Source organism: Psammomys obesus, unplaced genomic scaffold (genome assembly GCF_907164565.1).
Source record: "Psammomys obesus unplaced genomic scaffold, mPsaObe1.curated_primary_1811, whole genome shotgun sequence".
NCBI lineage: Eukaryota > Metazoa > Chordata > Mammalia > Rodentia > Muridae > Psammomys > Psammomys obesus.
Window position 1 is genome coordinate 1,634,050 of NW_026590715.1, and position 16,467 is coordinate 1,650,516.

At 41.6% G+C, this 16,467-nt stretch overlaps 1 protein-coding gene across 1 annotated transcript in view; it reads right to left on the reverse strand.

The window, feature by feature from the left end:
- The window catches only part of LOC129678078 (uncharacterized), an 86,973-nt gene extending 84,372 nt beyond the window's left edge, over window positions 1-2,601 (reverse strand). Inside the window, exon 1 of the mRNA XM_055608759.1 lies at window positions 2,580-2,601. Within this exon, the coding sequence (XP_055464734.1) occupies window positions 2,580-2,601 (22 nt within the window). The remainder of the gene's footprint in view (window positions 1-2,579) is intronic.
- Between the last annotated feature and the right edge of the window lie 13,866 nt (window positions 2,602-16,467).

The following is a 16,467-nucleotide window of genomic DNA, read 5'->3' on the forward strand; positions in this document are numbered from 1 at the left end:
GCACCATGTCTGCCTGCACACTGCCATGTTTCCCATCATGATGATAACGGACTAAACCTCTGAACTGTAAGCTAGCCAGAATTAAATGTTTCCTTATAAGAATTGCTGTGGTCATGGTGTTGAGGCGGGGCAAGATAGGGACGCCAGGACGACTCTCATTCTGACCAGCAGCACAGCAGGATCGGCACAGTGACCAGCAATCAGAACTCGCGGCCATAAAACACAGGCGATTGTGTTTCCCAGGTGAGAGGATACCCCACGGTAGGGGATTCAATCAGCTTTTAACTCACCCGGGTAAACTGTGGAAGAGATCCCAGTTCCGCCAGACGCTTGGCCACCAGCCCAGAGCCACACGCCAGTATCTCTGGTCACGGTCCCAGACTGAACCATGTACACCACACTATCAGAGACTGGGATTTTCAGTCGAGAGATAACCCCACTGTGCAGGAAACAATTAGGACCGGCCATAGGTCACCCAGAAATCCCCTGGAAAAGACTCAGGTTCCACGGGTGCCCCAGGAGCCAGGCCAGAGCCAGACCCAGGGACCCAGGCACCTGCACAGAGCCCTGCCTGCCCGCCTGATTCACTGCCTCAGATAGAACTGTGGGCCCCAGGGCACCAGAGACTGTGTTTCACTGTCTGATGCAAACACACAGGGAGGGAAACGGCTGGTCTGATCTCAGAGCACTCAGCCAACACCCCCACCCCGAAAAGGTCTCAGGAAAATTACCCAGTTTAGGCAGATACCCAGGCTCCCAAAGGCCGGAAAGGCAGACACAGGCAGTTTCTGCACGCAAGCTATCTGGGAGACTCAGTGGTGCGCCCCAGGGCAAAAAAGAGACTGAGAGTCCCTGTCTCCAGAGAATCCACAAAGAAGGAAGGAAACTGTACTGACTTAAATCATCCAAGCCTTCCCTGGAAAAAGTCTCGCAGACAGGCAGGGCTGAGCCGCCATCACTCAGCTGTGCTCCAGACACAGGCACAAACAGTTGCTGCACGCCAGATGATCAACTGGGTCACAGCAGCTGATTTACAGCAAGAAACCCAGAAACAGGGCAGCTGTCTTCAGGACTTCCCTGGGTGAGAGGAGAACCCTCTCGACTAACAAAGACTACTGTTACCACTCAGATCTCTATCCCTGAGGTGAGCAGCAGCAACTCGTGAAAAAATTCCAGCCATACAGGGACTAAACCCAAAAAGATGAGAAGACTTCCTTCAGGAAAAACCAGCTTTCTACTAAGGGGATTCTCTCCACCACAGGATCCCCAGGAACCACCAGAAAATAACACCAAACACCTAAGATAGCACAATGGGTAGAGGCCAGCGTAAAAGCTCAAGCAACAAAAGAAAGAGCAATATGGCATCTCCAGAACCCAGTTACCCAGGGAAGGGAGTAGCCCTGGACATCCCAGCATAACTGAAATCCAAGAAGATGACCTAACAACTATGCTCATGAAAATGATAACAGAGGAAACAAATAAGATACGTAAAGACATAGAGGAAGATAAACTCAAACAGAATATTGCCATCCATAAAGAAATAGAGGAAGCTGCAGCCAAACAGTTTATGGCCTTTAGAAAGGAAATGCTTAAAGCACTGAATGAAATAAAAGAAACAGAGTTGAAGGAACTAAAAGAAAAACAGAAAAATACAATCAGACAGGTGAAGGAAGTAAACAAAACAACTCAAGACCTGAAGATAGAACTGGAAAAATTAGAGAAAACACAAATAGAGGGAATAATGGAGAGAAGAATATAGAGAAGAAAGCAGGAACTACAGAGGTAAGCATAACCAACAGACTACAAGAGATGGAAGAAAGAATCTCGAGTGTAGAAGATACAACGGAAGAAATCGATGTATCTGTCAAAGAAAATGTTAAATCCAAAAAATTACTGAAACAGACCGTCCAAGAAATCCAAGACAATATGAAAAGACAAAACCTACGAATAATAAGTATAGAGGAAAAAGAAGAACCCCTTCTCCAAGGCCCAGAAAATATTTTCAACAAAATCATTGATAATAATCAAAACAGTAAGTATACACAACAATGAAAAAAATACTAAAAACTGCAAGGGAAAAAGGCCAAGTAACATATAATGGCAAACCAATTAGAATCACACCTGACTTTTCAACAGAAACTATGAAAGCCAGAAGGGCCTGGACGGACATCATGCAGACCCTAAGAGAAAACAGATGTCAGCCCAGGCTATAATGCCCTGCAAAACTCTCAGTCCTCATACACGGAGAAAACAAGATATTCAATGACAAAAACAAATTTCAACAATACCTACACACAAATGCAGCACTGCAGAAGACACTGGAAGAGAAAATACAACCCCAAAAAATTAGCTTCTTTCAAGAAAACACAGGAAATAATTAACTTTACAACAGCAAAACAAAAAGCAACCAAGCACACAACCTGATGACCACAGCCAACATCAAAATCATACTGAGCAGCAGCACAACAGGATTGGCACAGTGACCAGCAATTAGAACTTGCGGCCATAAAACACAAGTGATTGTGTTTCACAGGTGAGAGGCTACCCCACGGTGGGGGATTCAATCAGTTTTAACTCACCCGGATAAACCTTGGACGACATCCCGGTTCCGCCAGGCACTTGGTCGCCAGCCCAGAGCTACACGCCAGCGCGATCTGGTCAAGGTCCCAGACTGAACTGTGGGCCCACAACACCATAGACTGGATTTCCTAGTCGAGAGATAACCCCACGGAGCAGGAAACAATTGGGACCGACCCCAGGTTACCCAGACATCCCCTGGAAAAGACTCGGGTTCCGCGGGTGCCACAAGAGCCAGCCCAGACCCAGAGCCAGGACACAGGCGCCTGCACGGAGCCCTGCCTGTGCGCCTGATTTGCCGCCTCAGATAGAACTGTGGGCACCAGGGCACCAGGGCACCAGACTGCGTGTCTCTGGCAGGAGGAAACCCCCAGCAGAGGGGGTCAGCATCTCTAACGCTTAGGACACCCAGCACCAAAACACTTCCTGGACTCACCCAGACACTAGTGCAGGCAGGAGCGCTGTGCTCTGCCGCCATTATTGAGTTCCCCTAGGGCACTGGGACACACAGCTGCATCCTCAGACCTACAAAAGCCAGAGAGCCATTACAGCAGCCCTCAGATACTGTGCCAAGGATCAACCAGTTATCCCTAGCTAGACTGTCAAAACTGTGGGAATCCCTGGTCCTTCAAGAGGGCTGCACCCACAGCGTCTGGACCAGAGCAGTGCCTGCAGCTGCCATCCCAGACAGAGACACACAGCTTCTGGTCCAGAGTGAGGCACCCAGCCTCCAGACCAGAGCAGTGCTCCCAGGCACCAAATCAACCTAGGTGCACATTCTCCAGGTCCAGAGCGGAGCAATCAGCCTCTGGCCCAGAGACTTGCTGAGTGCACCTCCCACTTTCCCGGACAGAACTGTGCGCCCCAGGATAACAGACTGAGTTTCCTGTTGGGAGAAAACCCCACAGCTAGGGAATCAGCAGTTTCTTCAAGAGGACTGTACATGGAAATTTACTGAGCAGCAGCACACTAAATTTATAACAAGAAACCCAGCAGTGGGGCAGCCAAACAGCTTGTGGCCTTCAGAGAAGAAATAATTAAATCACTGAAAGAAATCAAAGAGTTGAAGGAACTAAAAGAAAAAGAGGAAAATACAAGCAGACAGGTGAAAGAAGTAAACAAAACAACTCAAGACCTGAAGATAGAACTAGAAAAATAAAAGAAAACACAAATGGAGGAAATAATGGAGAGGAAGAATTTAGGGAAGAAAACAGGAACTATAGAGGTAACCATAACCAACAGAATACAAGAAATGGAAGAAAGAATCTCAGGTGTAGAAGATACAATGGAAGAAATCGATGTATCTGTCAAAGAAAATGTTAAATCCAAAAAATTCCTGAAACAGACCGTCCAAGAAATCCAAGACAATATGAAAAGACAAAACCTAAGAATAATAGGAATAGAAGAAAAAGAAGACTCCCTTCTCCAAGGCCCAGAAAATATTTTCAACAAATTCATTGAAGAAAATTTCCCCAAGTTAAAGGGGAAGCCAATAAGGATACATAAGGCCTACAGAACACCCAACAAATTTGACCAGAAAAGAAAATCCTCCCGCCACATAATAATCAAAACAGTAAGTATACACAACAATGAAAAAAAATACTAAAAGCAGCAAGGGAAAAAGGCCAAGTAACATATAACCGCAAACCCATTAGAATCACTCCTGAATTTTCAACAGAAACTATGAAAGCCAGAAGGGCCTGGACAGATATCATGCAGACCCTAAGAGAAAACAGATGTCAACCCAGGCTACTACACCCTGCAAAACTCTCAGTCCTCATACACGGAGAAAACAAGATATTCAATGACAAAAACAAATTTCAACATTACCTACACACAAATCCAGCATTACAGAAGACACTGGAAGAGAAAATACAACCCAAGAAAATTATCTTCTGTCAAGAAAACACAGGAAATAATTAACCTTACTACAGCAAAACAAAAAGCAACCAAGCACACAACCTTATGAACACAGCCAACATCAATATCAAAGGATCTAACAGCCACTGGACATTAATCTCTCTCAACATCAATGGACTCAACTCTCCAGTAAAAAGACACAGATTAACAGAATGGATACGTAAACAAAACCCAGAAATCTGTTCCATACAAGAAACACACCTAAGACACAAAGATAGACATTACCTGAGGGTAAAAGGTTGGAAGACGACTTTCCAAGCAAATGGACCCAAGAAACAAGCAGGAGTAGCCATTCTAATAGCTGATAATATAAACTTTCAACCAAAATTAATAAAAAGAGATGAGGAAGGACACTTCATACTCATCAAGAAAAAATTCCACCAGGAAGACATCACAATCCTGAACATCTATGCCCCAAATACAAGAGCACCCACACTTGTAAAAGAAACATTGATAAAATTTAAACCACATATAGATCCCCACATATTAATAGTGGGAGACTTCAACACCCCACTCTCAACAAAGGACAGGTCAACAAAACAGAAATTAAACAAAGAAACAATATCTCTGACAGAGGTCATGAATTAAATGGACCTCACAGACATTTACAGAACTTTACACCCAAACACAAAAGAATTTACCTTCTTCTCAGCACCTCATGGAACCTTCTCCAAAATAGACCATATAGTTGGTCACAAAGCAAGCCTCAACAGATACAAGAAGACTGAAATAATCCCTTGTATCCTGTCTGATCACTATGGAATAAAACTGGACTTCAACAACAACAGAAATAGCAAAAAGCCTACACACACATGGAAACTGAACAACTTGTTACTAAATGACAGCTTGGTCAGGGAAGAAATAAAGAAAGAAATTAAAGCCTTTCTAGAACTCAATGAAAATGAAGACACAACATACCCAAACTTGTGGGACACAATGAAAGCAGTGCTAAGAGGAAAGTTCATAGCACTAAGTGCCTTCAAGAAGAAATTCGAGACAGCTCATTCAAGCAACTTAATGGCCCACTTAAAAACCCCAGAAAAAGAAGAAGCAGACACACCAAAAAGGAGTAGATGGCTGGAAATAATCAAACTCAGGGCTGAAATCAATCAATTAGAAATAAATAAAACAATTCAAAGAATCAATGAAACCAAGAGCTGGTTCTTTGAGAAAATCAACAAGATCGACAAACCCTTACCACCCAAATCAACAAAATCAGAAGTGAAAAGGGGGACATAACTACAGACACTGAGGAAATCCAAACAATCATTAGGACTTACTTCAAAAGTCTATACTCAACAAAATTTGAAAATCTAAATGAAATGGACAATTTTATTGATCGATTTGACTCACCAAAGCTGAATCAGGACCAGGTAAATCAATTAAATAGTCCTATATCCCCCAAAGAAATAGAAGCAGTCATCAAAAGTCTCCCATCCAAAAAAAGCCCAGGACCAGATGGCTTCAGCGTAGAATTCTACCAGACCTTCAAAGAAGAGCTAACTCCAATTCTCTTCAAACTATTCCACAAAATAGAAACAGAAGGAACATTACCAAACTCATTCTATGAAGCCACAATCACCTTGGTACCTAAACCTCACAAAGACTCAACAAAGAAAGAGAATTTCAGGCCAATCTCCCTTATGAACATTGATGCAAAAATAATTAACAAAATATTTGCAAACTGGATCCAAGAACACATCAAAGATATTATCCACTATGACCAAGTAGGCTTCATCCCAGGTATGCAGGGGTGGTTCAATATATGGAAATCCATCAATGTGATCCACCATATTAACAAACTGAAAGAAAAAAACCACATGATAATCTCCCCAGATGCTGAAAAAGCATTTGACAAATCCAACATGCATTCATATTTAAAGTACTGGAGAGATCAGGGATACAAGGCACATATCTGAACATAATAAAGGCGATACACAGCAAGCCTATAGCCAACATCAAACTGAACGGAGAGAAACTTAAAGCAATCCCACTGAAATCAGGGACAAGACAAGGCTGCCCACTCTCTCCATATCTCTTCAACATAGTGCTGGAAGTCCTTGCTAGAGCAATAAGACAGTTGAAGGAGATCAAGGGGATACAGATTGGAAAGGAAGAAGTCAAATTATCACTATTTGCAGATGATATGATAGTATATATGAGTGACCCCAAAAACTCTACCAGGGAAATCTTACAGCTGATAAACACCTTCAGCAAAGTGGCCGGATACAAAATTAACTCAAAAAAAATCAGTAGCACTCTTGTATACAAAAGACAAAAAGGACTGAGAAAGAAATTAGAGAAACAACACCCTTCACAATATCCACAAATGACATAAAGTACCTTGGTGTAACCCTAACCAAGCAAGTCAAAGACTTGTATGAAAAAAATTTCAAGTCTCTGAAGAAAGAATTAGAGGAAGATATGAGAAGATGGAAAGATCTCCCATGCTCATGGCTTGGCAGGATTAACATAGTAAAAATGGCCATCTTACCAAAAGCAATCTACAGATTTAATGCAATTCCCATCAAATTGCCAACACAATTCTTTACAGACCTGGAAAGAAAAATTCTCAACTTCGTATGGAATAACAAGAAACCGAGAATTGCTAAAACAATCCTCTACAATAAAAGATCTTCTGGAGGTATCTCCATCCCTGATCTCAAGCTGTACTATAGAGCAACAGTTATAAAAACTGCATGGTACTGGCAGAGAAACAGACCTCCCCTATCAGTGGACTTGGGGAGGGGCATGCATGCAGACAGGGGAGGAAGGGTGGGATCAGGAGGGGAGGAGGGAGGGTCTCATGGGGTGTAAAAAATGAATAAAGTGTAATTAATAATAATAATAAAAATTTTAAAAAATGAAAATAAGAATTGCTGTATTCATGGTGTTTCTTCACATCAATGAAACCCTAAGCAAGAGAGTTAGGGTCAGGTCTTTCCCCTCTGGATGGGTAGGAGATATATGTTGGGACCTGGGTCTCTGCTGAGATATTGTCAGCTCTTTTACCAGTGGGCTGGTGGCAGTTAGCTTCAAGTCTCTTGGGAAGATGCTACTGGTCTTTTCCAGGGTCTCAGGTTTTGCATGAGTACTCTCTTGCCAATACCTCTAGCCTCATCCACATACAAGTGGAATGGCTTAGTAATGTGTGGAGGGCCAGCTGCTTCTGAATAATGGAATTTTCTAAAATGGTCAAGACCTTCTTTGTCAGCACAAGGGATATGCAGCCTATGGAATGGACTGAGATTGAGTAGAGGGCCTTTGAAGCATTTTGACTTGATTAGTAGCACTGCTGGCATGACAGTCCTTAAGCACCTATAGTTTGGAGGCTGATATCTGTCATCTTAGAAGATAAGCTGTCAGGCCTGGAGGCTACCAGTGACCCTGATCTTGCCAAAAGGGGAAAGGTTCATTGATTCTTTCAGTGGTTTGTCAACTGAGTTAAGTGATCCATCATAGCCTTAGGGACAAAAACCTCTTCATTAAGATTGCACTGCCAGGTTGGAGAACAGTCCTTTCTTAGGTTGCAACTGCAAATGGGGTGACATCTTTATGAAAATCCCTATTCTTTGTCAAAAAGCCCCCTAAAGACAAAGGCCAAAAAACTTCTGAGAAGATGGGGTACGTACAAAGGTGGATAGGCTGAACAAGTTAGAAGAAAGTGTGGGTCAAGATGATTATGTAAACGCTATCACTGGTAAACATTGACAAAACCTCTGGTAGAGCAATGTTCTGGTAAAACTATCCCTTGATATGATACAAAATAAAATTTAATTTTATCTGTCGTTCTTCGTGTCCTTGAGCTTCCCATGATCTGGGCTCTTTTCTGCCTCCTTGTTACTGCTTGCACCAGAATGTTTCCAAGGCTTTTCTTCATCTGGCCATTCTCTTGAAGCTCTCATACCATTACTACAATTGGAGTGTTCATTGAGAACACAACTCTCTTTTTTTTTTTTTAACTCAACTCTCATTTTTTTATTTACTATAACAGATTACCTTGTTCAGGTTAATTTTTTCTTCTTCTACTTATTTTTCTACAAAATTTATGAATTTTTAGACATCTGGGTAATAGTCTACTATGTAAATGTGCCGCAGTTCCTTTATCTATTCTTCTGTTGATGGACATCTAGCCCACAATGAGGCTCATTGGGCAGAGTACAGGGAATCTTATGAAAGAAGGGGTACATAGAAAGACCTGGATGGGACTGTAGCTCCACAAGGAGAGCAACAGAACCAAGAAATATGGGCCCAAGGCAGGGGTATTTTTTGAAACTGATACTCCAAACAAGGACCATGCATGGAGATAACCTAGAATCCCTGCACAGATATAGCCCCTGGCAGCTTAGTGTTCAAGTGGGTTCCCTAGTAAGGGGAACAGGGGCTGTCTCTGACATGAACTCAGTGGCTGGGTCTTTGATCACCTCCCCCTGAGGTGGGAGCAGCCTTACCAGGCCACAGAGGAAGATAATGAAGCCAGTACTGATGAGACCTATTTAAGTAGTCAGATTATTTTATTGGTATTAGTGTTCTGCCTGTGTCATAGGCATCACATATGCATCTGGTATCCATGGAGATCAGAAGAGGGCATTGGGTCTTCCAGGACTGCATGATGATTGTGAAACACCTTGTAGTACTAGGAAAGAACCTCAGTATTGTGTAAAAGAAACAAGTACTCTTACCCACTAGGCTATCTCTCCATCCCTCATTGTGATTTTATTCTTTTAGGACAGGGTTCTTACTCTGCAGTCCAGGCTGGCCTGGTATTCATGACCCTCCTGATTCTACCACCTAAGTGCTGGTATTATAAGTATGGACCACCATGCTGTTTCCAACACCCCTCCAGTTTCTTCTTTGTATTTTGTTATTCATACAAGGCTGCACAAGCACTGCATATCTATTCAAAATGCTCCTTGAAGTTCTATCTAGAGCAATAAACAACTAAGGAGATCAAGGGGATACAAACTGGAAAGGAAGAAGTCAAATATTGCTATTTGTGAATGATATGATAGTATACATAAAGGACCCAAAAAGTCCACCAGAGAACTCCTAAAGTTGATAAACACTTTCAATAAAGTGTCTGGATACAAAATTAAATAAAAAAAAATCAGTAGCACTCCTGTATATAGACAAAAAACAGGCTGAGAAAGAAATAAGGAAACAACACCCTTCACAATATCCAAAAATATTTAAAGTATTTTGGTGTAATTCTAAGCAAACAAGTGAAAGATCTGTATGACATGAACTTTAAGTCTCTGAAGAAAGAAAATGAAGAACATATCAGAAGATGGAACAATCTTCAATGCCCATTGATCCTTCTATCTCCACTCAGGAAAGAGTTCCTATGCTCTGTCCAAGGTTTGGCTGTGAGTCTTAGCATCTGCTTTGATCCCCTGCTGGGTGGAGTCTTTCAGGGGACATCAATGGTAAGCTCCCTTCCTGTTCCTTCTATTCAAACACTTCTCGTGTCTATTCTCCACCATACAACAAGGACATTTGCTCAACTATGTTCATAGCAGCTTTATTCATAATAGCCAGAATCTGGAAACAACCTAGATGTCCTTCAACCCTAAGAATGGATACAGAAATCGTGGTACATTCAGACAACAGAATATTACTCAGCTATTAAAAAGAAGGAAATCATGAAATTTGCAGGCAAATGGTAGGAATTAGAAAAGATCATCCTGAATGAGGTAACCCAGAACCAGAAAGACATGCATAGAATATACTTACTTATAAGCAGATATTAGTGATATAATATAGGATAATCATACTACAGACCTAAAGAAGCTAAACAACAAGGAGGATCCTAGGGAGGATGCTTAATTCTCATCCCAAAAGGCAAATAACATAGACACTGGAGTGGTTAAATTGTTAATTTTTATATAAACCATTCAGGCTATGGTCAGATAGAAGGGGAGGAGGACCTTCTCGATCAGTAGACTGGAGGAGGGGCATAGGGGGAGAGGAGGGTGGGAGGGGGCTACAGCCAGGATATAAAATAAATAAAATGTAATAAATATTTTTTTAAAAAATAAAAGACTGGTATGGCTAATAAAAACTTCTAGTGAAAAAAAATTAAAACAAAAACAAAAAAGAAAGAGGAGCCAAAGTAAAGTTATTTTATATGAAAAAGAAAAAAAGAAATAGGAGACACCTCACTTGGTATTTTAAGCTAAAAAGAAAAAAAAATACAACTCTTGCCTTCACAGTATAACTTTTTCTACTCTATTATTTGCTTTTGTTAAAAACTTAAATTGAAAAATAGTAATGGGAGCAGGTGAGCTGGCTTGGTGGCAAAATGTACTTTCTATCCACCCTTACAACCTGCAATCAATGCCCAGAAACCACAAGTTCATTTGAATCTTTCTATTCTAAAAAATAAAAGAACACATGTTGATATAATGTTCTTTTGGAATGTATACACTTTACCCTTGCTCATTCAAATTCTGATTTCTCTCCCCCACTCTCTGGTTTCAACCCTGATATTGCATTGTGATACTTATTCTAAGCATCACCTGTCTCAACTTTGTGTAAACAGGCCAAAATAAAGCAATCAGCCACATGTTAAGCAATGAGGAGGAAGGAGTAGGAGGGAGAGGGGAAAAGTCAGAGGAGAAGAAGTGGCAGGGAGAATCTGGGAGAGCAGAGGCTGGAGGAGAGGTCTTGGAACGAGGTGGAGAAATGAACCTGACGTAAGATATCACTAAAAGCAAGTAAAATATGAGAAAACTGAATAGTAGGAAACAATGCGGACTTGAAGTTTTAGGATGGAGTAACTATTGCCCAGCATTGTGTTCTAGGTTAACTAAATAAATCCTAGTTTCTGTGTGGTGATTTGGTTATACAGCTGTTTAGGATTAGCTTAAGTTTTACTAAAAGATATATCAATAGTAAATATTAATAACCAAATACAACAAGCACAAGTTCTTGACACCTTACTTTTAACAGTCTAATGTCCATGATTCACTTCTATGTGAGCCACTACCCTCTTCCACTCTGAGCACGCACTTTTTCATACCTGGAAGTCTGCACACTTTACTGCTGTTTTATCCTTTTGTTTTGTTTTGTTTTGTTTTGTTTTGTTATATTTCAGAGTCTTAGCACAGTGTGAAATTACAGGGTAAATTTAAGGATAGAAAATAAAAATAAAAATATGATATATCACTTGATTTCTCTAACAAAGACAATTTATGTAATGATTATTAAATAAAATATTTTGTTTTTTCAACACAGAGTCCAAGGCTATAGTGGCAAGCCCCTGCCTTCAGCAAAGGCCCCTCCAATCAGTTCCAGAACATAAAGTTCCTTTATAAACTGATAAAGAATTCAGAACAGCATGTGCATCTCTCTGAGACCTATAGTAAATGTGTTTCTCAAAGCATAGGTTATTCTACCAACCATAATTTTTTTTTCCAATGAGACAGACCACTTACCTCAGGAAACCTCATTCAGACTTTTCTCACATACACGATAATCCCATAAAAAACAGATAAAATAAAACAAAGAAAAAATCCACCAAACAAAAACTGAAGTACAATAGACAGGCAAATACCTTAAATAAATCCTTATATTTTTTCCAAGTTAGCTCCTAAATTCTATACATCATAATTCTGTCCACTAAGAGCCACACTTTCCTTCCACTCCTCCAGCTTGCTCAACTAGCAATGGTACAGACCTTAAATGCAATAAAAAACCCACCCATAAGCCAGCTCTAATCATGCCTAATGTTGCTAGTTCTTACGCTCCCAAGGTCATCTCTACTGTTTGTATTACTTTAAAACCTAGATTCCAAGAAAATCAAAATTTTCCACAAGTGTCTAAGTACCTGATCTTACCAAATATGTAGGACTCCAAATCCAAGGGAGTAATAATCTAAACATCATCAGTTCAAGCACAGAGGGAGGCACTGGATGATACCTATTAACTCAGAGTAGCAGTTTGAAGCCAAGGCTCAGGCTGGAACATTTCAGGCTTTGCAGTTTACTTTGGTTGGTCTCAGACTAGCAACAATGTTGCTGGTTGAAGCCCTCTGGGATTTATGAACTCTACATCCTTCCAAGACACAAATTAAGGTAGATAATTCCTCTACCTACATCCTCAGGTGATGGAGGGGGTACACTAAAAAAAATGTTTTTCCAAGTGGAACAAAGATAAAAAGCATCTTCTGCTAGCTTTCAGGTATAAATTTCCATCCCAGGCACCCTCCTCCCTCTTTTCTAGGCCAGAGACACTAGGTAAGTGTCTCCAGCAGAGCACAGATGATGAGTTTGCACTGATCTTAGAGGCTCCTTAGAGTTTCCAGGTGGAAAACTAACTTGTATTCAGCATCACCATGTCAATTATAGTGGACGAAGTAATCTCTAATGTTTATCATTAATGAAGAACTTTCTTCAAAACAATTCCAAAGCCACCCCCTCAGGAAAACAGGGCAGTCACTAAACAGGCTTTAATGTTAAAATAAGCTCAGCAACTTTGTTTCTGAGGGGCTTGTTATATGCATTGTAAAGAGAGCACAATGAGGAGGGAGGGGGAAACTGCGATTAGGATGCAAACTGAATAGACAACTTAGTCAATAAAAAAAGCAAGTGATTTTTTTTTAGCTCAATGTGATCAGTTATTTGGCCTAACCCCAAATACGTTAAGAATCTTGTTTTCACAATTCTTCAGGTGAAACAGTACATAAACAAAGTTGACATAACTCAGTCTGGTGACTAACCCTCATTTATCTCCAGTTCATGCTGATGACATTTGAAAGTACTTTGGCAATATTTTCATTTGAAATACACTATTGGGACATGTTAGTAAACAACTATAATAACAGTCCTTGTGAGTGGAGACAGGAAGATCAGAAGTGCAAAGTAATCTTCAACTACAAAGCAAGTTCAAAGCCAACCTGGACTACATGAGACTCAGTCTTAACACTTAAAACAAAACAAAAACAAAAATCTGAAATACATTAATCAGACTATGAAATGAACTTCTACCAAATATCTCCACTTTTTCCTGTCTGTTTTAATGTGTGTGTGTGTGTGTGTGTATGTGTGTGTGTGTCCCTATGGTCAAAAGCAGCTCAAAAATGTCCTCTCTCAACATTTTACTTAGCATTATCTAAAAGAGGTCATTTCAGTGTAATTATTGAAGATAATATGACAGAAAATTTGGATTTGGTAACCAAAACTATGTATAGTGGGTGCAACCAAACACACATAAAATCTTACAGAATTGGGCTTAGGATGTATCTCAGTTGGCAGCATGATCACCTAGCATGCACAAAGCCCTGTGTTCCACTCTTACCACCACATAAACCAAATACAGTATACATGCCAATAATCCAAACACACAGGAGATAGAAGCAGGAGGATCAAGAAAGACTTCAAGGCTATCCTTGGAGCCTTGGAGACAAGAAAAAAAAAACCCTGTGTCAAAAAAATCCTGAAGTCATCATCATGGCTGCTAAGACTAATGACCTTAGTTCAATCCCTTGATGTGCATATGTGTTTTCATATGCACACACATTAGTAAATGGAAATTTTAAATTTCTAATGGACTCTATAAAAGAATGGAAGACAACCATAGTCTATATGACCAATGCCTAGAAATCTACTGCAGGCAGATCTATGGGAAGTTTGCACTTTGTATTTGACTATGAGGATTACAGCAATAGATAATAAAGAAGAAAATAGTCAAAATGCTCCTCCTCTGCCACCAGAAATTTTAAATTGAGTCTCCCTTGAGGATGGACAGAGCCAAGGGTCTGATCCATAACCCCTCCTCATTAATGAATTTTCACACAAAGAGAAATTTATGGATTTCTCAAAGACTCTTAAATCTGTCATGCACTACAAGGATTTCTGGGAACAGAATAAGCAGGGAAATTTTTCATCAAAAATTCTCAACTTAACAGTACCAATTCCATTGGATCCAAGATGGTGGCTATCAGTACACATCATTTCTGAGAGGCAGAGGATTTGAAACTCTGAAATTGGTGAGTGGAGGGGCAACTGAAACAAAAAAAATTGACATTGCAGCTTCCTGAAGGAATGGGGACAGCACAGGAGTAGAGAACTCTTTGATTCAGGTCAGTCACGGACTTCTCTGGGAACAGAGAGGGGCACTTTCCTTCTTCAGGCCTCCCTCCTCCTGGGAGGAGCCGAGCCACAGCGCCAGTGACACACAATTTGCTGCCTGAGAACTGAGACAGCTTAGGCGGGGATACTAGCACCTCAGCCTCAGCAGCCATTCTAACCCACTTGCCCAGCCTGAGATCCACAGTAAAAGCCTGCCTGGGTCCCACACCTGTGAGCAGCCAGCCATAATGACTCCACAGAGCCTGACTGTACAAGCTGCCTAGTACCTCAGTGGCGGACAGCTGGCTGTGCGGACAGCCGGCTGTGTGCAACCACCAGAGTTCGGGCTGCACAGCCACCAAAGTCCAGCGGACTTGCAAAACCACCCAGGTACACCAAGCACCGAGCGACAGTAGTGGCTCCACAGGACTTTCCGGCAGGTACCTAGACACTTCAGTTCTGCAGCCACAGCTGGACTCCCAGTACAGCGGCTACAACACCACTGAACTGTGTGAGTGCACATTTGGCTCGGCAGATCCAAACCTGCCAGTAAAGAATAGGAGGAACCCCTGTGCTTTACAATTTGACCTGATAGAGAGGGAGTGAACCCCCAAGTGCCTGCAGAGTCCCATATCCAGGGTGCTTCTAAGCTAGCAGCCAGACACCAGAAATCTCCCAACCACACATCCACTGTGGTAATGAAAGGGTTAGACTAAGTTTGTAACCTGTATGTCTTCTAAAGCCTATAGTTTTGAGTTTTAGGTTCAGGTTAAGCTAAAGCCTCTTAGTACCTTTCCAGAGAATGGAAAAATATGACCCTATCTACGAGGACAGATAGGAAAAAAAGGCAAGCAAGCAATGACCTTCCCTCAGCAAAAAGAAAAACTCCTGTCTTTGAGATAGCATTTCTTAGCAATGGACCCAGACTTCTTCTGAGTAGCTTTTGACCTGCAGCCAAAAGTCTGCAGCCCCTAATCTTCAAGGATGAGCTAACCACCCCCACCTTAAATTGCAGCTGCATCCACACTTGGCAGGACTGGCCAAGCTTGAGCACCTAAGACTAACCAATTATCTTACTTTATAGCTTCCTCATCCAATCCTAAATTGCCAAAACTGCAACTTCAAATTTCCCGCAATTTTTCTTTTAAAAACCTAAAGGCCTTTGTCTCCTGGTGCCACTCTTTGCTGACCGGCAGGGGTGACCCCATTGTGCAATGGTTAATAAACCTCTTGCTTTTGCAACGAGTCTTGGTCTGGGGGAGTTTCTGGGAAGGGCGCGATTTTGAACTCCTGAGCTGTGAGACCCCAGGTCTTAGAGTAAACAGAGGGTATCTTGGGACATGAATACGCGGCTCTGTGATGCCACCAGTGGAGTTTAGGCAAATAATTCCTGGAGCTCAGTTAGAGACGAATACCAGTAGCCTGTAGGCCACTGACATACTCAGGGAATTTGCGCACCCACCGTGATTGCAATAACTTCAGCGCCTGCGACCACTTCAGTGACTGCAAGGTGCCCTTCCCTCACACTGAAGGCCTCTACATTTTCTAGCACTCTGTCCCTCAAGGCAAACTTCCATGCACACGCATGCATACATGCTTGTCCGCATTTGTCCTTCTGCGCCCACGAACTTCCCTCCCGGAGGTACAGCTGAAGCACCAATGCACAAGCTAAAACCGTTAGACCTCTCTCATCTCCCTGAAGAATTCTCCAGACACCAGACAAAGATAGTACCAATCTGAACTGCAGAATCCAAGAACAAACAGTGAAGGTTACAAATAAAGAAATGGCCAGAGGTCAGCAAAAGAACACACCCAACAAAAATCAGGACATCACGTCTTCACTAGCAACCCCCCAAATCAATGGATACTCCAATTCATCAGAAACACAGGAAAATTACCT